This window comes from Carassius carassius, chromosome 48 (assembly GCF_963082965.1).
Source record: "Carassius carassius chromosome 48, fCarCar2.1, whole genome shotgun sequence".
NCBI classification, from domain to species: domain Eukaryota; kingdom Metazoa; phylum Chordata; class Actinopteri; order Cypriniformes; family Cyprinidae; genus Carassius; species Carassius carassius.
Genome location: NC_081802.1, coordinates 9,238,812 through 9,261,774, shown reverse-complemented (window position 1 = coordinate 9,261,774; position 22,963 = coordinate 9,238,812). Strand labels below are relative to the sequence as shown.

Below are 22,963 nucleotides of genomic sequence, written 5' to 3'. Positions count from 1 at the left end.
ATTCACAAAAAATCACTTTTTTTTTTTCTTTAATAAAACTAATAAATCACACATGGAACCTACTGTTACTACTGTTAATACATATATATACATAATGTAAAAGCTTGCTGTATTTTAGTCAACGTTTATTTTATTTTAGTTTTAGTAAACGATATAACAGCACTGATTTTTGACATCTGAAAGTGACCAACAGCATCTGTCATCACAATTACAGTATAGCAATCTCAAGATTATAATCCTAAACAGCAAGTAAAGAGGTTTCTCGTACTGAGGTTTCAACTGATTCATGGAAAGGGAAGCAAAAAACACCATCTAATGATGTTGAAAATCCAGGAGCTGAACTCTCGCGTTACACTTAAAGCAATTAAAAACTTCTAAAAGGGGGCGATGCTTAAGCCCTTTGCTGATTCCTCCTTAATGAGTGTCTCGACTTCCTGCTCGTTAATGACATAAAGCCGGTCTGAGGCAATGGAGTGGAGAAATGGTCAGCAGGGACCAGCGGACGGTTAGCTCTGGGGTGACGTCTACATAAGGGACAGGGTGGCACTATTTGACCCAGACTAATGCTGGACCACCCAAAATCAGATCTGACAGAATGTTGCAAATGGTTTGGAAGTAATGAGAAAAACAAAACAAAATGGTCCTTTGATATGTTTAAAACTTGTTCAAATGAATCAAAAGAACAAAGTATCACAAAATTGAAGGGAACAGTGAGGTAGATGTAGAGAAAAGAAAAAGGTGAGCTAAAAAGAGCAGATATGGTGTGTGGTGATGACATTTAGTGTAACTGAGTCAGCGGACACATTGCTTTCCAAAGGTAATGTCAGAGCCAAAGAAGAGTGGGTTGGAGCTGACACCAGCGAACTTCACAGTTCTTGGCAGAGAAGAGCCTGGCTTGCCTGACATATGTTTAGAGAGGAGATAAAATATGCATCAAGCGTGACACTCTTATTCTAAGATTAGCCTGCGTTTAACAAAATCGAGCAGGGAAGTGTTATTTTACAGTGACAGAGAACATATTTTACGTGTCTTCTGTTAACATCCAAAGAGGTATGTCTTTCCTGAGCCTATCCATGTTCAACAAACCACGTATTAAAGTGATAAACAAAGGCCGGACTATGCCGTCTGCTCTTCACATTGTTCTATGTTTCCTTCCATTTATCCACTTATCATAAACACACCATACTTCAGACGTACTTCCTCTATTCATCTTTACCCTTACACCCACCCTGACCTTTCCAAACACATTTCCAGATCTTAACTGCTAAGTACAAATAGTGCAAACAATACAACAGACTGTGCAATAGAAAAGATAAATAACCATTTTACTCATTTCCCTGAGGGACCTCTATAACGCGTGCTGGCTGCACAGTAAGATAAGAGCTCAAAGCAGAGCTGCCAGGATCTGAGTAACAAAACTAGACCAATGGCCAGTCAAAACTAGCCGAATGACCCTAGATGAATGATCAAAACTTCCATACATAAAATACAGATTTTTATTCTTTTATTCTGTATATCATCATCTTTACAAACCGCAGGCTTGGCAACCCTGAATTGTCCTTCTAAAGGTGGTCTCAATCTCAGTTTCAGGAGGGCCACTGCCCTTCAGGGTTTAGCTCCAACTCGCCTGGTAGGAAGTTTCTAGTAATCCTGAAGGCCCCGATGAGCTTGTTCAGGTGTGTTTAATTAGGGTTGGAGCTGTTATCTTTCCTGTGTTATGGTGTGTGCACACCAAAAGCAAAGAGAATATTTGCGTTGTGTTACTCGCACTAGATTACTCATGGGATGTTTTTCATGTCACTCGCGTGAATAAAACATTTTCTGATACAACTGGACTCATCAGTAGGTCAGAAAGCTCTTCTCTGATTAGCTTGAGCAACAACGTGTCATGCAAATTTCCCACTCGAGTTGAAGACGATGCAATTGAGGTGAATATCGTGCATTTGCAGCAATCGCCTGGTGCGAATTCGCATCTCTGCATTGACTATGTTATCTACTCATACAAACAACTAAATTCGTTTTTAGCATGCACACACCATTAGACCACTGGTCTAAACTTTCCTTTTAGCTTTTGACATCAATGAAACTATTGACGTAAATGCTCACCAACGATAATAAGAAAAATGTCTATCATTCTTTTTTTATTATTATTACAACTTTCCAATATATTAATAGACAATGTGATAATGTTGTTGTTGTTTTATTTTGAAGAAAAATACAAATCTAGAAATAATAGGACTGTTTCAATTAATCCACTCATAGTCGATAATGTTGGGACCCAACTGAGTTGTAAGAGCTGAAGCCAAACAATGAATGAGCATCCTTAAATCCATCGCTTTTCTAGCAGGCTACTTAAGCCACATAAACTCACCCGAATCCAATATCAGTTAAATACGATACACAACACAAACTTAATATTACAATTGAAATCTGGACAAACTAACGCACAAGGCACACATGAACTTGAGGTATGTGCTAGTCAGAATGTTGCATCATGAATACTCTTGCGTCATGTGTAGCAATGCCATAAAACACCAATAACGGAAAACAGAAGCATGAAGAATTCACAACATTACAAATCTGTTCTCGATAAAATTGAACTATTTTACATGGTCGCGATATCATATGAATTAGTACATTGTGAAATGCAGGTTAACGTAATGTTAACGTAATTTTTTTTTAAAAGCAAGCATGAAGGTCCGCCTCTAGATTTAACAGTCGGTGGTTCGAAAACAAACACGAACAAAGGAAATTATACAAACTCTTACGATTTAGCCACCAGTTCACCAAATTACAAACTGCATGAGAATGTCTTGACATTACAATAGCGTAATGATAATGATAATTTAGGAGCTTTACACATCAAATTGTCACATTATGTTAAATGTTAACACATATAGACTGAATTCTAGAAAAAAACTATGACTTAAACAAACCTTTAAAAAATTTAAAACCGACTGCTATTCAAGAAGCTTCAATCAGTGTTCAAGAAGAGCAGATGGTTACAGCAGGTCTAGAAGAGCATCAACGTCTTGGCATGGTTCATTGGAAAGAACACTTTCAGAGATTAAGGTCCACAGTGCTGGATTTATGGCAGCGGTGCTTGGACTGGTTGCAGGAAGGCCAAAGCGACACTGATTTTACAGGAATTACTAGACTAATGTTCCATAATGCAGGAGAATTATGATAAATTGTTCTTGCCAGTAATGTAATGACAGCCATATTGTAGGTATCATCCTCCCCACTTCTGCATAATCAAATGCCTACCTCCCCTTTGGTCAAAGACCAAATCCTTACCCATAATTCCTCCCTCACTGTGCATTTCAACTGTCCGCTGCGATGTAAGGGATCCAGAAGACAAGGCACACCTGAAAATGGTATCAGGCCTCGGCCAATCTGGACAGCTCACTGTACAATGACTTTCATTTGGCCAGATGGGCCGGTAAACAACAGCAGGCTACATTGGAGCTTAAATCATTTTTAAAGCATGAAAGCAAGGAGCTACTTTACTGTATTACTTTACGAAGGATCACGTTTCAGCCATTTCGCTGGGAAAAATCGATAAACAGGTCATGGGCTTCATTTCACGTCCTATCACTGACCCATAAACTCATCTTCAGATGGGCTTGTTAACTCAATTTTGAAACTCATTGCTGAGGCTGCTCGACTTCCCCTCCAAAATGACTATAATGCATCAACCGTTCCATATTCGGAGCTCTGGGAATCTGGCGGAGAGTGTGCAGTGCATGGACCGCATCATGAACGGGCCTGCTCAGTCAGCTCCGGGACGGCTGCCCGTCACCATGGCAGCATTATTTGGTGACACGGAGACTTGATTTTAATGGACTGCATTTGACACCAGGGTGCTACTTCAGGAGAACTTCATTTGGAGGCTCTACTCAAACACCTGCTGTAAAATACGATCTAGCATGATAATTAAAGTTCCATCGAGGGATGTCGCGTTTTAACACAGGCCATTTAGTTCAAGTAGACCAGACAATAAAGAACTGAGCGGCAGTTCGGCTTGCCAAAGATGGAGAGACCGAGAAATGTTATTAGCAACCACAATTCACAATTCATGGCTTTCATCCATTAGTTCCCTTCAGCAGCATTACATCAAAGTGGAACTTTTTTTTAACGGTCATGTGCTTATGTAATTATTGCCTCTGCCAGTTGGCAGTTTCTCGAGTAACTGTGCCCAGTTAGATATAGCAAGAGGACCACAGGAGACTGTGCAAGTGGAGGAAACCATGGTAACAGAGCAAGTCAGGTCGCCGTGCCGACGGTGCCTGCAGACAGGTTGAAGGATGTAAAGAAGAGAGAGAGAGACTGAAAATAGGAACACAGGTATAGTCCTTCAGGCTAAATTCGACAGCAAATGAAGAAAGTGAATATTCAGCATTAGTAACAGATGCGTTTGGCCATAGATTTGGTTGAATAAAATGCCCTGTGATTATTTTTGAAGTGTAATTTAACAGGCTAATTTAAGGCAATAAAACAACTGTGACAGCCATCTGGAATGACGCAGGGTATATGCAGAGTGAAAACACTGAATCATATCACGTTAATTAATTGTGGAATCAGTACACTTAAGGTTAAGGTTAAGGTGTTATCTTTAAGTGTAATCTAATGACGAATAGGCTTAGAACATGATTTAATTTTCACGCTTGACTGCTTTTCGGTGATTGCAGAAAACCAGACCAGAGTATGTGAGTGGTAAAATGTTGTGTGATTTTGTGTGAAGCGAGAAGCATTTGAAAATTAAGTCAAAGATTGAGAAGTCATCATTTGTATGTGAGGGTAAAATCATATGAAATCATACAAACAAAGAAAAGAAATGCCTAAAATGCACAACCATGAATTTAAATCTAAACAAAAACATTTGTTTATGAAACGAATTAACTTATTTAAACTCATAAGTTAACTCATAAGTTATAACTTATGAAAACTCATGAAAAGTCATAAATTGTATTTCAGAAATCATACAGAAAAAAAATATGACAACCCAAAACTAAATCTAACCAAAAACTTCTCATCTCACGAGATAGCAAAATAATTTTGTGATGACCAGAAGATACAACCTAAACCCAATTATTTTTCACAAGTTAGTCTAACATAGTCTTATGAGATGTCATAAATCGTTCAAGAAATGGAAAAATCATAAGAAATCATAAAATATATATATGACAACCCAAATCTAACTCTTACAAAAAAAGAACAATAATAATTAATGAAATGAATTCATTTGTTTAGTAACTTCTCATCTCATGAGGTCATATTTCATATAATATGGCAAAACTGTAAAGTGAAAGTGAAAGTGAAGTGACATTCAGCCAAGTATGGTGACCCATACTCAGAATTTTTGCTCTGCATTTAACCCATCCAAAGTGCACACACACAGAGCAGTGAACACACACACACACACTGTGAACACACACCCGGAGCAGTGGGCAGCCATTTATGCTGCGGCGCCCGGGGAGCAGTTGGGGGTTCGATGCCTTGCTCAAGGGCACCTAAGTCGTGGTATTGAAGGTGGAGAGAGAACTGTACATGCACTCCCACGTGTACAGTTCTCTCTCCACCTTCAATAATAAATTATATATACTGTATATATATATATATATATGACTAAACTAAAACCTAACCAAAGAGTTTTTTTGTAACTTAGTCTTAGTCTCGTTAGGAGTAATAATTTGTATGAGGTGGTGAAATTCTAAGAAAGCGCACAAAGAAAATGTACGAAAAAAAACATACAACCCAAATCTTTAACCTACACTCTTAAAAAAAGGTTCTTCAGATTATAAAAAGGTACCAAAGAGATGGTTCTTTAAAGAACCTTTGACTGGATCGTTCTTTGTGGAACCAAAAATGGTTCTTCTATGGCATTGCTTGAAGAACCTTTTGAAGCACCTTTTTTAAGTGTAACCCAAAAAAAATTTCGCAAGTTAGTCTGCATAGTCTCATCAGAAGTCGTAATTTACAAAGGATAGTAAAATCGTTACAAATTATACAAAATATAATTTTTGTACTATTTGAAAAAGTGTTTCATAAAAGTGAAGTAGCACAATATCATACGATTTTCACAATCTATGTATTATTGCATTGTCCTGAGATTGTATTACATTTCATTGCTTACTTAGAGAAGCAGCCCAAATTCAGCCAAAATAATTATGCAATATAATCTTCATTAGCATGCTGCTGCCTTTCATATTCTCAGGGGATGTTAACTGGTTTTATTTTTTTCGACTGGAACACAGTGGTCTGAATGGACCATAGAACATAAATAAAGGACAGCAGGAGCAGCTTCAGCATTTTCGCACAGACCTCAAGTGTTTCCTCAAGGAAATCTCAGATACATGCCAAGCTAAGCAAGCCAATGTATTATAAATGACCCCAATCTGCCAATGCTATTTATGCAGTGATACTAATATGCTCTTTCCTCAGGCACAACAAATGTGTCATTATGATGCAAAAGATCTCAAGTAGTATAATATGATAGGAATGTCACAAAAACATGTCCAACTCACATTTCACTCCAGAATCCAAATGAGAAAAAATGAGAAATTATATTTTGCATGAAGAAAAATCAACTTTTTGTGTGTGTGTGTTATGTTCCCTTTAAGCAAAATTATAAATTCTTATTTTTTTCCTTTTGATTTTGTGGAGAAATAAGTCCTGGACATGTTTGGAGGATTTATTGGAATATTTTACAAGATACACTTTTAAAAGACTTCCTGGGTGCCTCTTAGTTACTGACAATGTCTCTTAACCTGTGAAAAGGTCTGTCTTGAAGTGTTACTCACTGAAATAAGGAGCAACAGTTGTTTCAATCATCCTGACCAATAGCGTCGCTCCTGTCCTGACCCGAACTGTCAACACGAGCCAACGAAAGTGTGTCCTCTGAGATTCTCTCTCAAATAGCCTATTTTTGTTCTCTCCTCTTCCTTTTGCCCAGGATGTCCATAAACTACATTGTGACTATTTGCATGAAGGCAGGGTTCCATGTCCTCATCTGGCTGCTCTGAGAAACACAATTTATCTTAAAAATAACTTACATCATACTCCAGCTTTATCATGGTGATACGGCCATATGGCACATGGAGAATTTGTGCTCAAATGTTTGCAATTTGAATTTCCATCAAGAAAACATTATAAAACATGTCAGTTTAGACAGTTTCATAGCTTGTTGACCCATTCTGATGTCTTTCAATCAGGAAACAAATATGCTACAAAGCCGTGCTGACTAAAAGCTTTGTTCATCCTGTCTGGCATTCTGATGTTCCCCTGTTGAGAGCATCTCAAAGAAAAACAAGTCCGATTCATAACATTTATAGACATCTTTAATGGAGACTAAACCAGCACTATTACTAGGATGCCATCCTGGTAATCCTAAATCAATATGACAATATTAAATAAATGATGCCATTTGAAATGTACAAAAGCACTGCTGCCACAATAAGAAAAAAATTTAAATACAAAATAAATAAATAAATACAATGAATACAATAACACTAAGCAGTTATTTAACCCAAACCTGCACACTCATATATCGGTCTAGTAAAAAGATGGAGATGGAGGACAAAGCTAATCTTAGGCTACGTTTACACGACAACGGTGTAGTCAAAAACGGTTTGCGTTTACACATATGGGTCATGTCCATAACATTTTGGCTTCATAAGTGTTGGAAAAAAAGTTACATGAAAAAAGTTTTATGTTTTTTGCATTCTACCAAAATAGTGACATGTTTAACTATTAGAAATGGATATTGGTCAAGCTCGGGGACTCAAAAAAATAATAATTATGGGTAGATTGTTCAGACACTGGTCATGAAAACATATAGATAGTTATCACAACATGTTAGTAATGTAAATGTGAAACAATAATAAGCTTTTCTTGGATAGTATATGTCCCTTATGCCATCTTATTATTATTATTTTTTTTAAAAACAATAACAAAACAATTATTGATTAATAGAATATATCTTAATTATTAAAAACAGGTACTTTTTGTGCCAATTTTTGCCAATAGGGTTGTAAATAATAATAAAAAGTTGCTCAAAAACATATATATGCTGTTACTCCTCACCTCACAAAATAACACAAAAAGTATGCCAAACATTTAACGTTGCTATGAAATTATTATTTAAAATGACTTTTTTAAATAATAATATATATATATATATATATATATATATATATATATATATATATATATATAAACGTATATAGACATTTATTTGCTATATACACTAAATACTATTTATTATATTAAAATTTCCGCCCTGTTAGTTGCACATTCCACCCTGTTAGGTTTGTAGAACTAACAGGGTGGAATCTAACAGGGTGGAAAATTTGAGCTTAGTTAGCCATAGCTCACTGAGTGATCAACATTTAGCTAGCTAACCTTCTACAGATTAACATAACTTTTATAACTATGTCAGATTTGTTTTTACATTTTTTTGATAGGACAAACATTCTCCATAATATATCCTAACAGGGTGGAACTTAAAGGTTGGGACAAGCAGGATAACATTTCAAAAATTAAAAAAAAGTACAAACTCAGTTTGTACAGATGAATTCCAGTGGGAAAAATAAATTATGTCACATATAAAATGGTCTCGATGAAACTGCAGTCGGTTTTGGAAGGCGAGAAAGTATGTACTAACAGGGTGGAAAATGACTTCAGGGACACGGTTATTGAAGGAAATTGAAAATAAAATAACTATATTTTCTCATGATTTATATGATTCGAGGCAGTTTAGCCTAGTCTATAACATAATTAAAACAAATTTGAGTTTTTTATCATTTTTTGGTTTATATTTCTTGTGGAAGTTGATTACTTTGCACTGAGGGCATAATAAAATTTTATGCATATATCAATGAAAAGGTGTGTAAAATACACAATAGTATTCATAATATCTATTATCCCTTTTAAAGTGATGAAGACCTAAATATACAATTTAAGCCATATCTTATAAATATGTGACTTATTTTAGAGAAAATATGATTAAATAAATCATTGGGACACAAAAGTCACTGTATAACAGGAATGACCCATGTCCGCAAAAATGGCCAAAAATGCTGTATTACATATGCCAGGCCAGCAGTTTGCGCTGTCACCTTTTTAGTAAACAGCACCTGTAGGGAAGTGACGATTTTATGTTGCATGTGATGCGTTTCTGCTGTTGGCGGTAATATTGGTGATGTACTGTAAATCCACACTTTGCTGAAGAAGCGTTAGCAAACTCTTGAGCAGCAACAACTCGGCCATTGTTGTGTATGTTTGTTCAGGCTTGCCTTTAAAATGTACACGTACTGTGCATGTTTACATACCTAACATGTACTACACACGCGCATGACGTCACTGTTTTCAAAGATCCCCGTATTGGGTGTGTTGGGAACTCAGAAACGAAGACCAGGAGACTCTTGGGTAATCTTCAGCAGGATTCTATAATGAGAACGCTCTGCGTGGCGCTGCAGTCATCAAAAGTCTTTCTGTCCCTAAGATATTGTAGTTTATGTACATTTTAAGGGGGCGGGATACACAGAGGTGGAGACAAACCTAAACAAAGCATGCAAATGCAATCAGGAAGGTGCCAGACACTGGCATCTTCCCAGCCTTGATCTCATCAGCATAACAGTGTCATTTAAATACAGAGGTGCCTGATAGTATTACCCATACCTTCACATTATCATAGAAACGAAGGTACAGCTGTGCCTTGAGTTTAGCAGGCACCTTTATCTTGGGCCTTGCCCAGTCGTCAGGAAGTGCATGAAGACAAAAGGTTAATGTCTCAGACACTTGATCTTCTTGATTTGATCTTCTTGGATATGTCAGCTTTATTACCTACTATTATATTGGAACCTATATTTAACATTTGATAAATTTGTAATTCCACAGGTGTTTACACGGAAAAGATAACAGTGGTGTTTTAAAAAAACTTGCACTTAAAAAAATATGCGTTTTCAGTCCCCAAAATGCTGCTGTCGTGTAAACGAACAGTAAAAACTCATAAAAGTTTCCAGTTTTTGACTGAAAATGTTTAAATCAATCAATAAATCAATCCATAAAAATGGTAATATCAATAATAAACTTTAACAAAATACCATTTAAAAATATATTTTATAATAATGAATTAGAAATAATAATAATTATAATAATAATCATAATAATAACAAATAATAATTATTATTATTATTCCTGTATGGGTGACACTGCTAATCACTAATATCTTGATGTCTTTAATTATGTGAGATCAAAAGAGGCATGAACCAATCTCATCTTTAAATGCATAAATTTTAATTTTAATTTAATCTTTACCTTGATTGAAATTAATGAATGAAACCTACTGCCAGATACATTATAGAAACAGTTTGGATATTTAAGGCTGGCACCTTTATTTGCAGATGTGCCCAAGCTGCACTTAACAACACCTCTAACTAGAGCGGGAATAGAAAAAAAAATGCATAATTGAACAGAAAATCAAATCCTGCAGACAGAAAATCTTTCCGACAGAATAGAAAGGATATGACTAAAACCAAGGAATGATGATATCAGAGGGAGACTGACAAGGAATGAATAAAAGAAAGAAAGAATGAGGTGAAAGAAAGAGAACATTATTATTCGTTCAGCTGCTCTATGTAACATTATTACAAAATATCAAATTTAATTATCAAATAAAGCCAAAAAATCTAAGAATGAAACCCAAAGAAGTATGTTTCATGGAAAGATGATGTTCAAAAAACTAATCAAGTATCACAATTTGTTCATTCGAGCAAAACTGTATATCCGAAAGGTCATGGAGTGAGGTATTTTTTGTCACTTTCATTAGATATTTATGTGCTGCTGCCAACCTTGTTTATTATCATTTTTTTTTCTTCTTGTTTTTTTTTTAGATGCCTCTAATAAAGAGAAAATGAGATGTAGCTGCTGGCTCACACAAGAACAAGGAGTCCATTTTGCCTAAATTTTTTACACAAAGAGATGAGTTAAAAATGGCTGCCCAGAGCTGGCAAATCCCTTCAATGTTCCTTGTGTTAGGTCTTTTTCCTATCACTAGAACAACACTGAGGGGAGTCTTTATGAAAAATGTGTGTTGTTGGGAGAGCACAAGCAGCAGGTGCCAAGATTTTGCTGCCCAACCCTGCTGTGATTAACACAAACAGCAAAGAATATTGCAGACACCGTCCAGTACTGGTTTTGCATGATGTTCCTGACTTTAGTTTTTATGGGATTATGGGATTTCACAATGTTGTAGGCAGGTTGTAAAAATGTTTTAAGAACCTCATTACCATATCAAACTTGTCATTTTTACTTTTAAGTTGGGTTTACTACAATGAATATGTGATGCGCAAAGCACCAAATAAAACAGGTGTAATGCAAACATTTGTGTAGTGTTTTATTTAGCAATAAAAATAAAACCAACAATAATTACAGAAAAAACACAAGCTTTGTTTTGAGCTATAAAGTTTTTGAAAAAGTTAGCGCTTTTCCTTATTATTTTACTTTTAAGTGTTCTATCCTATAGCCAAAGTGCAATGTTAAATGCTTTTGTGTGGTGCTGCATTGGTCAGCGTTGATGAATAGATCAATGACATCTGCTTCTAGACCTCCAGCAGGGTCAAATAAATATATTCCTCCCAACACCAGGGCTGCCGAAGGCTACCACATGTTGATTGTTGACTGTGATAAGCAAGAGCGCTAATCAGCAGACCGCTAGCAGCCTCAAGAGCAGGTCTCCTTTCACCCTCAGTCAAGGTCATTCAGATCACAAGACAACAACCTGCCTTGGGCTGATTCACATTACATCAAATGCAGATGATGAGCTTTAAATGCTTGGTAAAGGTCAGTGATTTCTCCTCTAAGAGACTTTTTGTTCTGTCTTTAGAAAAAAGTACACTTAATAAGACAAGCATACATGTGTTAACCCAACAGCCCTTTTCATTTCTTCACAGATTAACTGTTTTCAATGGTAAATTCAGCATAATTTGTTCATTGTCTATTTCCCAGAAACCCTAAAGGCAAGTAGTAATGGATCTAAATGAAGGAAGATGGTATACAACACATCACCCGTGATGAGGGTCATCGTGTCAGGACCACTTCCCACGTATCGACGAGGACACGAAAGGTTCAGTAGACTGTTTGCTTTAAAATAATAATTGGAATAATAATAATAATTGGAATCTTTTCTGGGAACGTCCTAGGCTTTTTCGTGCTAATGGCCTGCACCTCAGCAGAGTCGGAGTGGAACTCCTGTCGGACAACATCTCCAGGGCTATACGCTCCATATGACTAGTAAGCCAATTCTCAATAAACTGCTATGGTGGCTTTTGTTCAACCCACTTAAATGATAGAAGTACTTGCATCGTCCAGTCTATAATGACTGTGTCTGTTCCCCGAATAGTGAGGTCAAAATATAAATTTAATGCAGGATCTAGAAAAATCCTGATTGTGAAACCACAAAAATGCAAAATAAATGAACAAATACAATTAAACTAACTTAAACATTAGATCACTCGCACCCAAAGCAGTTATTGTAAATGAAATAATCACAGAGAATAGTTTTGTTGTACTCTGCTTGACTTAAACCTGGCTAAAACCAAATGACTATATTGGTCTAAATCAGTCTACTCCACCAAGCTACTGCTTGCAGTGTTGGAACAATATATAGTGATATTCTCAATGTTACTCAGAAAACAGGATACAGGTTTAACTCATTGGAAATAGTTCTGCTTAATGTTACACTGTCAGATAAACAAACAAAATCTCTTCTATTGTTTGCTGTGGCTACTGTGTATAGACCGCCAGGGCCGTATACATATTTCCTAAAATTATTTACAGATTTACTCTCAGAAATATTGGTTTATGTTGTTAAGGCATTAATTGTCAGAGACTTTAACATTCATGTTGATAATATAAATGATGCATTAGGATATGCCATTACAGACTTAATAAACTCTTTTGGAGTCAAGAAAAACATAAACAGACCCACTCATAGTTTTAATCACACACTAGATTTAATTATATTGCATGGAATTGATCTTAATGATATAAATATAGTACCTCAAAGTGACGATGTTACTGACTTCTACCTTTTTATCGTGCATGCTGCCTATTACTGATATAAACTAAATGGCTCAGTATTATAATTCGGGTAGAACTATTGTTCAAACCACCAAAGATAGATTCACAAATAAATTGCCTGATTTATCTCAGTTGCTCTCTGTACCCATAAATACACATGAACTAGATGAAATGACTACCATTACGGGCACTATCTTCTCTAATACATTAGAAGCTGTAGCTGTTGCTCTCATAAAATTAAAAAGAGGTTAGAGAAAAACATCTGTACAATGCCAACAGCAATACCCATTCTCTCAAGAAAGAAACTCATAATCATGAACACAAATGGAGAAAAACTAAAGTTTTTAGAATTGCATGGAAAAACAGTATGTACAGCTATCTATAAAAAGGCTCTAAAAGATGCCAGGGCCGAGCATACCTGTAAAGTCATAGAAAATAACCAAAACGAGCCAAGGTTATTATTTAGCACAGTGGCTAGATAAACAAATAATCAGTTGTCACTCAAACTAAATATTCCCTCACAGTTTAGTTGTAATGACTTTATGAATTTCTTCACTGATAAAATAGATAGCATCAGAAATACAATAACAAATGTAGAATCAATAGCGTCTTGTAATTCAGCTTCATCCATCACACCCACAAAAAAAAAAAACTGCAGTGATTTACAACTAGGACAGGAAGATCTAAATAAACTTATCACTGCATCTAAACCAACAACATGATTATTAGATCCTGTACACACTAAATTACTGAAACAGTTGTTACTTGTAGCAGAATAACTGCTTCTCAGTATTATTAACTCGTCATTATTTTTATGTCACGTCCCAAAACCATTCCAGCTGGCGGTTTTTGAGCCTCTTATCAAGAAACCACAGCTAGATCCTAGTGAACTGGCAAATTATAGGCCCATTTCAAATTTTCCGTTTATGTCTTAAATTTCAAAAAAAGTTGTGTCTGCTCAATTGTGTTCCTACCTGCAAAAACATTATATCTATGAGGAATTTCTGTCAGGTTTCAGTCCTCATCATAGCACAGAAACTGCACTTGTTAAAATTACAAATGACTTGCTTCTTGCATCAGACCAAGGCTGTATCTCATTGCTAGATTTATTTGACCTTAGTGCTGTGTTGGACACTATAGACCAATAATCATCGATTGATTACAAAACTATACAGGTATTCAAGGGCAGGATTTAAGATGGTGTAGATCCTACCTTTCCAACCGCTTTGACTTTGTCTATTTAAATGGGGAATCATCTTTACTGAATACAGTAAAGTATGGAGTGCCACAAGGATCTGTCCTAGGCCCTCTGCTATTTTCAATATAAATGTTGCCCCTTTATAATATTATTAGAAAATATGGGATTAGTTTACATTGTTATGCTGATGATACTCAACTATATATTTCAACAAGACCAGATGAAACTTGTAAATTATCTAAACTAACAGTATTTTAAAAATTTAAAAGACTGGATGGCCAATAATTTTCTCCTATTAAATTCGGATTGCTTATTGGGGCAAAAAAAAGTACACAGAATCTCATAGATTACAATTTGCATCTAGATTTGTGTACTGTTACTTCCTCTACAGTCAAAAATGTGGGTGTTATAACTACTAGACAGCAACTTTTATTTTGAAAATCATATTTCCCATGTTACAAAAACATCATTCTTCCATCTTAGAAACATTGCCAAGTTACGGAACATGCTAACTGTTTCTGATGCAGGAAAGCTAGTTTGTGCATTCATGACCTCTAGACTGGTAATGCACTGCTAGCTAGTTGTCCTGCATCTTCAATAAACAATCTGCAAGTAGTCCAAAGTGCAGCGGCTAGAGTCCTTACCAGATCAAGAAAATACGATCATATTAACCCAATTTTACACTCTCTGCACTGGTTACCTATTAAGTTCCATATCAAAATATCACTACTTATTTTTTAGGCCCTAAATGGTTTAGCTCCTGTGTACCTAACTAGTTTTCTATCACGCTACAATCCATCATGCTCCCTAAGGTTGCAAAATTCTGGACTCTTGGTAGTTCCTAGGATAGCAAAGTCCACTAAAGGAGGTAGAGCTTTTTCACATTTGGCTCCCAAACTCTGGAATAGCCTTCCTGATAATGTTTTGGGTTCAGACAGACTCGCTCTGTTTAATTCTAGATCAAAGACACATCTCGTATCTCATAATCCTGTACTTAAGTTACAACCCAATTAAATGCACATTAACATTCTTTTGCTTGGGTTGAACACATAATTTTTTGCTTAGTTGGAACAGCAACTGTGCTATTTCCATCTCTGTTTCTGCCACGGGATTGGCATCCTGTGATAACTAGGAATTACACAAGCTTCAGTCTGGATCCAGCCCTCACAACGACCTGAAATAACCGAACACCTGAGAAGAGATGATACCAACCCCTCAGCAGACCTCAGATGATGCCAACCCCTCAGACAACATACAGAACTACCAAATTTTGCTATAAGTTTGATTGCAAAATAAAACAATTACTGTTAATTGTCTTCACTGTCTGTTTAATTACATGACATTAACCAACTGCTTGATTTTTACCATACATTTCTGCCATATGGATATCAACTTGAGATAGTCACCATTTATAAGCAATTACTAAATTTAATGTAGAAACAAACATTTTCTGTAATTAGATAATGTAAGAAATGTAGACTAAAAAGTAAAAGCTATAAACCAAGTATGTTCACGGAGCAGAAGAGGACATCGGCCAAATTATAACTCTGGGTTTCTAGACTGTCAGCTTTCGCCAGAGCATAATGGCTTTGTAATAAGCCCAACTGAGCGAGACGGTGAACCCAATTACACCGTCTCTGGCGAAACAAAAAGGGACAATTTAAGACAAGCATGGCGGCAGAAAACAGCTAAATTGTTGGCCATCCACATCCATCAAACTTTACCAAGAACTTGAGCTGGAGCAGAATAGACACACTCAGATGTTTCATCTGGAATAGGCTGCGGGACATTGCTCTGTCTGACAAAATTCAACATATAATTAATAGAGCTCAAGCACATATTCACATTTCCTCAATTCGTGACTGGACAACTGTTCCTTTCCCATCGCTCATTCTCTCAGAAACTGCCATGCTGTCAAATATGTATGTTGACTTCATAGGAATATGTTGCAGTTCCACTGTTTCTATGGTGACTTGGCCATATATCAGTCCCTGACTCACAGCTGTTCTCCACTAATGGAAATTGTACCATGTGCTCGTGAAAACAGCTCCTATCGATTCTTTTAACAGCTGATAGTTCACCACTACATGCTGTAATCCAAGTGTCACACCTTACTGATTATATATCCCATACCTGATGCATTTCCTGCGTGATTACCTCTCGAGTCCTAAAATTACCCGTACCCCCCTTCTAATACCCTTATTCCACCCTGCTGGAATGTGTGCTAGTTTTCAGGAGAAAAAGCACAAAGGAAAAGGTCTTAACATGAAATTCCTTTCTAAACACACTTTGCTTCCATAATCGGATGTATTTCTGAGTAAAACTAGGCGTTTAATGAGATCAATAAATGTAGGGCATTCTTGCAAGATCTTTGAATTTTTTTATGAAGCCATTTTTATGAAGCAACAATTTTCCAAATAAAGCAGAGCAGTAAAAAAAAACTAAATGAGGGACAGTGACTCAAGGACATCTCAATCAAGCTCAGTTTCCCAGTTACTTGAGGACAACATGCCTGCATGCATGAAAGTGTTTTCCTCATAAACAAACCCACCTCCCCCATCGCCAACATCTCACCTAGACTATCCTGAAATAGAGACACTTCATTACACAGCAGCTTGGCAGTGAAGACACTCATTAAACACATCAGGGGGAGAAAAACGAAACACTGTCAATCTTATCCAACAGCCTCCCCCCCAATCATAGACCCAACCACAAGCAGTGATGAAACTCATATGCGTCAAAGGGAGAAAGAGAAATACTGTCAGTCTCATTCAACATACTGCCTGAAGAATACAGAGATGAGGAAAAATCCCAACATTTACCTCTAAATTTATGTGATATAGAGAGATTTGGGCCTGATTAATATATAATAAACTACGATCTATAGGCATAATAGAATTTTGATTTGACAAACAAACAGTGAAAGTGACTAGTCAAAATTAGTAAAACTAAAATGGCTGTGTTGTATACCCCGTCATTTTGTCTGTGATTAATATATCCTCTTTATAGCTCAGTAAATGAGGCTCTTTATGAACTCACTCAGGTGGACTAGCTCGGATAGTTAAGCAAAAAAGATTGAACTGACTGAAGATATTCAGTCAATCGCACTTGTTTCACAACCCCCCACACACCTCTGTTGCACTCTTGACAAACTGAATAAACTGAGATTTCGCCTCCATAATCTAACTTTAATGGGTACCACCATTAGAAGTAATGTAATGCCTGGTAACAAACGACAAATCATGCTGGCTGCTCCGTTATTGCATTTGGAGTCTTGGCCTATAAATAAACACTGACGCCCAGCAGAATGACTGTGGAGCACATGACTGTGGAGAAGCACAACAGGGTGGACAAGCAGGTAGTCAACTAAAAGTTCCACACAATAATAACACCTATCCAGCAACTTTTTCTTCATGTGATGCAACTGTTGGGTCAAAAATGTGTGCGATTCTGAATAAAGTAGAAACGACAAGCTTAACATATAATATGTGAGGAACACTAGCCATTAGCATTCCTTTTCATCTAAATGTGAGATGCTAGGTTGGTGCAGTTTGAAATCTGTCATGTTTTTTTGCCAATAATCCACCATATGACTAATCATTTTGGATCAGGAAATTATGACATGACAGTAGCGATTGATTGAATCACACCCAAAAACGTGCGTGCTAGCCCTTGACTAGCGACTATATGAGCTGTGATGGAGGGCTGCACAATTAATCGAATTTCTAATCGCAATTACAAATATGGATAAACCACAATTACGTAATCGTTCGCAACGGCAATTTATCGTTCAAAGTCCACTTATGTTATTCTGCGTGCTTAAGATGCGTTTTTTTCTTTCTATATGATATCATAAGGGGGACTTTTTTATAATTTAATGAAGAAACCAATCTGATGTATAGTTGACATTTGAGGCTTAATACTATAGAAAAGCACTGAGAGCTTTTTAGTTAGAGTGTTTTTAGCTTATTTTCATATAAAAATACGGCATGCAGTTGCATCAAACAATGGTATAAACACCATGCAATGTAAATTGTGATAATCGTAATTAATAATCGCAATTGCATTTTCAAGAGAATAATCAACAATTATGATTTTTGCAAGAATCGTGCAGCCCTCCTGTGATGTCAAAAGCAGCAGACATTTTTTATACCTTTAAAAAAAACGATATTATTTAGTGTGATATAATGCGACATCAGTGTTTTATTAACCTCATTTTTAACGCACAACATTTTTAACTTGAATGTGCGAGGCTTCCAGTTGTTAGCTGTACAAAAACAGTCAAACAGTTTTACCGTTTTACTGTTTACTGTACTTTGTTATTTACAGCAAATTATTTGTAAGCCTCGCCCATTAACAAGAAATATAGCTTACTTCTGCATTAAAATTAATGGATAATTTATGGAACTTGTAAAAATATTACATTAAAATGCTAGTTTTGAATGGCTGTCAATGGAGAAAGATCCCGTCGACTCGAAAATCCAATTTTGGTAACCCAATGTTGTCCATCTTGTTTCGACATTAAAACCTGACGTCAGTAAAAGGACACAGGGGCCATTGACACATACGAATCCCACGGTGCACAGTATGAATCCACAAATCAATCTGTTTATAAAACAAAAAAACAATAATAGAAAAACCAGTTGTTGCATTCACACTATGTGGATTCCATGCAAAATCAGCGTTATTAACTATGAAGGTGTCAAGTTACAGCAGGAACATTAATCTCCCCTGAATCTATTCTGTAAAACCTCAAATCCTTAAATCCTATTATTCCATCCTCCTTTAAAGTGTATAATTTGCCTCATCTCCTGTCGACGACCGTGTTTTAAACGTCGTAGGCTGGTGTGAAGAGCTAGCTTCAAGGGCCTCACTTGCTGGAAAGCCCAGTATGGAGAAGCAAACCTCGTGCCACTCGTGGTTATGATCAAAACACTATTTGATCTGTGTCATATTTTAAATATATTCCCAGGTTACATCTGCTGGATCTAAACCTCACAAGAGTATGAGGCAACTTGTGAGATGTTAGACTGAACTGACACTTGTATATACTGATAATGCTTTAGAAAGCAATTCTAGCAAATGCCATACTGAACTCAACAGAGGAAACAGACAACCTCCAGCTTGTTTAAAGAGCAAATCGCTTGCCATGATGTTGCCATCACAACGTCCATGAGCTAAAATGTCACATCAGCTTTGTAGACATGCCTAAATCACCAACAAACTGCTGTAGAGACAAGCTGAAGTGGACTGTACCTTCCAACAGTTCGGCAACATTTCCAGGTTATTAAAACATGTTGATCATAATCAATGTGTCTTATTTTTGTAAACAGGAAAGCTGGGGGGAAATTAAGTTAGATGCATTTCTTTTTTAGACAGCCAGGGATATTACAGCCCTCCTTATGTATCACAAATCTCTTTTACAGAAAAGTTAGACTGAAAGCATGGTGAAAATATTACTTACTAGTCTTACTAGGATCTCTATTAACATGCATTTAAACACAAACCTGTCTTAAAAGGTTCTGTATGTCCAATTGGTTCAAATTAAGAAAAACAATAAGCATACCTGAGATATCGCAGTGACTCTATGGTCTCAGGTTCTTTCTCGTTGGAGCTGTGGTTCATCTTGATTGATTCAGCCGTGCTTATCTCTAGCAACAGTCACCCTCTTTTTGCTCTTTATTTTCTCACTGTGTGCCCTGCTTCTGTCTACAGGCTTACTGGCGGATAAACCCAGGCTCCATGCGTAGATCAGCTACTCTTGCTGGAAGTGTCAGCCAATTAAGAAGCAGGGAGACACCGGGAGCACCATCTGATTGGCTGAGCATCCCTGATGCTAGAGAGCTCAGTCAAGAACTAGCCGCATCCCTTTCATTTGTAGCATCTACAGTATGAGAGTGTGAATATTTCTATCTCAATTCAGATGCTTATTCATCACAGTGCTGCTTTGGCACATTATTTATGTATAATAATACATGTAATACTACTGGTCATGCATATATTCATGCAGTGAGGTATTTATATTCAAGGTTTGACCATTTAGAATGATTTTAGAAACCAATATAAGACTAAATCATTTAAATTGTGATGCTGCTTACATATAAACCAAACAGTATTAAAATTTTAAAGTGCTTAATCTTATTATAAATATGCTTGAATAGGTGTATTTACATTTAAAATTAGCAATCAGCAATGCTTTAATTAATTTAAATAATGTACGTGTTCTAATGAAACCTGGATTAATGGAGACGGCTACAGTTTAGCGCCACACTGCCGTTTAGAGGTCATATCGTGTCATTGCAGGCACACCGACAATTATGCTAGGGATATAATTGAGCTCCAGTTCATCTAAAACTAATGAGAGGCATTTGTGCACATGCTATCAGAAAGAACCTAATCATCCATCCCAGCACTCACCAGTCGGAAACTTTAAGTAGGGCGTCAAAATAACACGTTCAGTGCTCGACAAAATGTATTTTTGCTCTTCCTATTGGTGGCTAATGGATTACTGAAGTTTCCGTGAGTGTTCCCGAGAATTATTGTATAAGTATCTCGAATATTCAACGCTTGTCTCTCTTTGCACATCATTAAAATCATTAACGAATTTCACTGATAATCATAGCTGTAAATAGTGTTCACCGTCTGTTTTAACTGCTTGAATTTTACCTTAAATTTCTGCCATATGGACATCAACTTGAGATAGTCACCACTGATAAGTTATAACTAAATATGACGTAGAAATTTGAATTTTCTGTAAAGCTGCTTTGCAACGATTTGCATCTTGAAAGGCGCTATACAAATAAACTTGAATTGAACTGAATTGAATAGCGCGAAGCCTGTTATGTTTCCCGCCTCAAAAGTGAAAAATAAAAACAGCGATTTTAAAATAATGTTTAAAGGGCTTTATTCTATGGCCAAAAGTTTTATTTTTTTGCATTTTGTGCTTTACGAAGTTTGCTGCTTATAAGCTTTTGTGGTGTTCATTCACATTGTTTCTAGATTATCGTGTAGAGTGATCTGATGTATTTTAAATAATTGCTAAAAGATTTACTGGACAAAAAATGAAGTTTTCACATAAACACTAAGACCCTATCCACACGAATGCAAGTATTTTCAAAACTGCAGCTTTTTCTATGTGGTTTGGCCGTTCGTCCACACACAAACACAGCACCAGGTCACTGAAACCGAACATTTTTGAAAACTCCTACCAGGGTGGAGATTTTCAAATCCTCAGTGTAGACAGGGAAACATCTCGGTTACGTATGTAACCTTGGTTCCCTGAATAGGGAACGAGATGCTGCGGTGACGTCACCACATATGGGAACACCTTCGGTGTGACGAATGTCTGAAGCCCTATACCATCCCGCCAATCCTATTGGATTGGACATGCGCTGTTTCGTGACTGCTTGGCCCTTGTTCTTATGTCCAAAACAGACAAACAGCTGATCCACTTAAGTCTTTAATGCTCTCACAGGGCAAAGACTCAGATCCCCAGACTCCGCCACAGCAGGGGAAAAAGCCTCCAGGACCACCTGCTGAAAACGAAAGGGATTGGATGCGACCTTAGGAACATAATTAGGCCTAGGTCGCAACAACACTTTCACAGAGCCCGGTGCAAACTCCATGCACGAGGGTGAGACAGAGAGAGCCTGCAAATCCCCAACTCTTTTGAGGGAGGATAAAGCCATGAGAAGAAGTGTCTTCAAAGTCAGGATTTTATCTGACACAGTTTCCAGGGGCTCAAATGGATGCCCTGACAAACCAGGCAACACAATGGATAAATCCCATGCAGGAAATCGCACAGGGCAGAAAGGCCTCAGCCGTCGCGCACCCTGTATGAAGCGAGAAACCAGTGGATGACGACCCACTTAGACACCACCTATATACTCGTGGTAAGCTGAAATAGCCGCCACATAAACCTTCAGGGTGGCTGGTGTCACTCCATCCAAAAAACGGTCCTGAAGAAACTCCAGTACTGAAGCCACTGGGCAGTAAACTGGATCCACATTATGAGTTTCGCACCAAGCCATAAACAGTTTCCACTTGAAAGCATAAAGGCGTCTCGTAGAAGCTGCCCTAGAGTTTAGTAAAGTCTCAGTGGTTTCAGCAGAAAGACCAGGACATATCAACTCACTCCGCTCAGAAGCCACGCCCACAGATTCCACAGATCTGGCCTCGGATGCCAAATCCGTCCTTGTGCTTGCGATAACAAATCCCGTCTGAGGGGAATCTCCCACGGAGAGCCCGCTAACAGATTGATCAGATCCGCAAACCACGGCTGTGTGTGCCATCGCGGAGCCACCAGCAGCAGCTGTCCCACTCTGTCCCGCCGTATTCTGAATAATACTTCTGGGATCAGACGAACCGGGGGAAACGCATACAAACTGGTCCTGGGCCAGCTGTGAGCTAGCGCATCCAAACCCAGGGGTAATGGAGGGCATAGGGAGAACCATAGCGGGCAATGCGTAGTCGTGCTCGACGCGAATAAATCCACTTTCGCTTCCCCGAAAATCCGCCATAGGTGATTTACCGTCTGAGGGTGCAATCTCCATTCCCCCCGCTCCAAAGCCTGTCTGGATAGTAAATCCGCTCCGAAGTTCAGTCGTCCGGGGATGTGAACAGCCCGGATCGACAGAAATTTGTTCTGAGACCAGAGAAGAACACGTCTCGCCCAGCCTGCAC

At 37.4% G+C, this 22,963-nt stretch overlaps 1 protein-coding gene across 1 annotated transcript in view; it reads right to left on the bottom strand.

Annotated features, from left to right (window-relative positions):
- LOC132131791 (yjeF N-terminal domain-containing 3-like) overlaps positions 1-20,036 on the bottom strand; it is a 32,495-nt gene extending 12,459 nt beyond the window's left edge. Inside the window, exon 1 of the mRNA XM_059543909.1 lies at positions 19,848-20,036. Coding sequence (XP_059399892.1) covers positions 19,848-19,906 — 59 coding nt within the window. The 5' untranslated portion in view covers positions 19,907-20,036. The remainder of the gene's footprint in view (positions 1-19,847) is intronic.
- Positions 20,037-22,963: the final 2,927 nt, after the last annotated feature.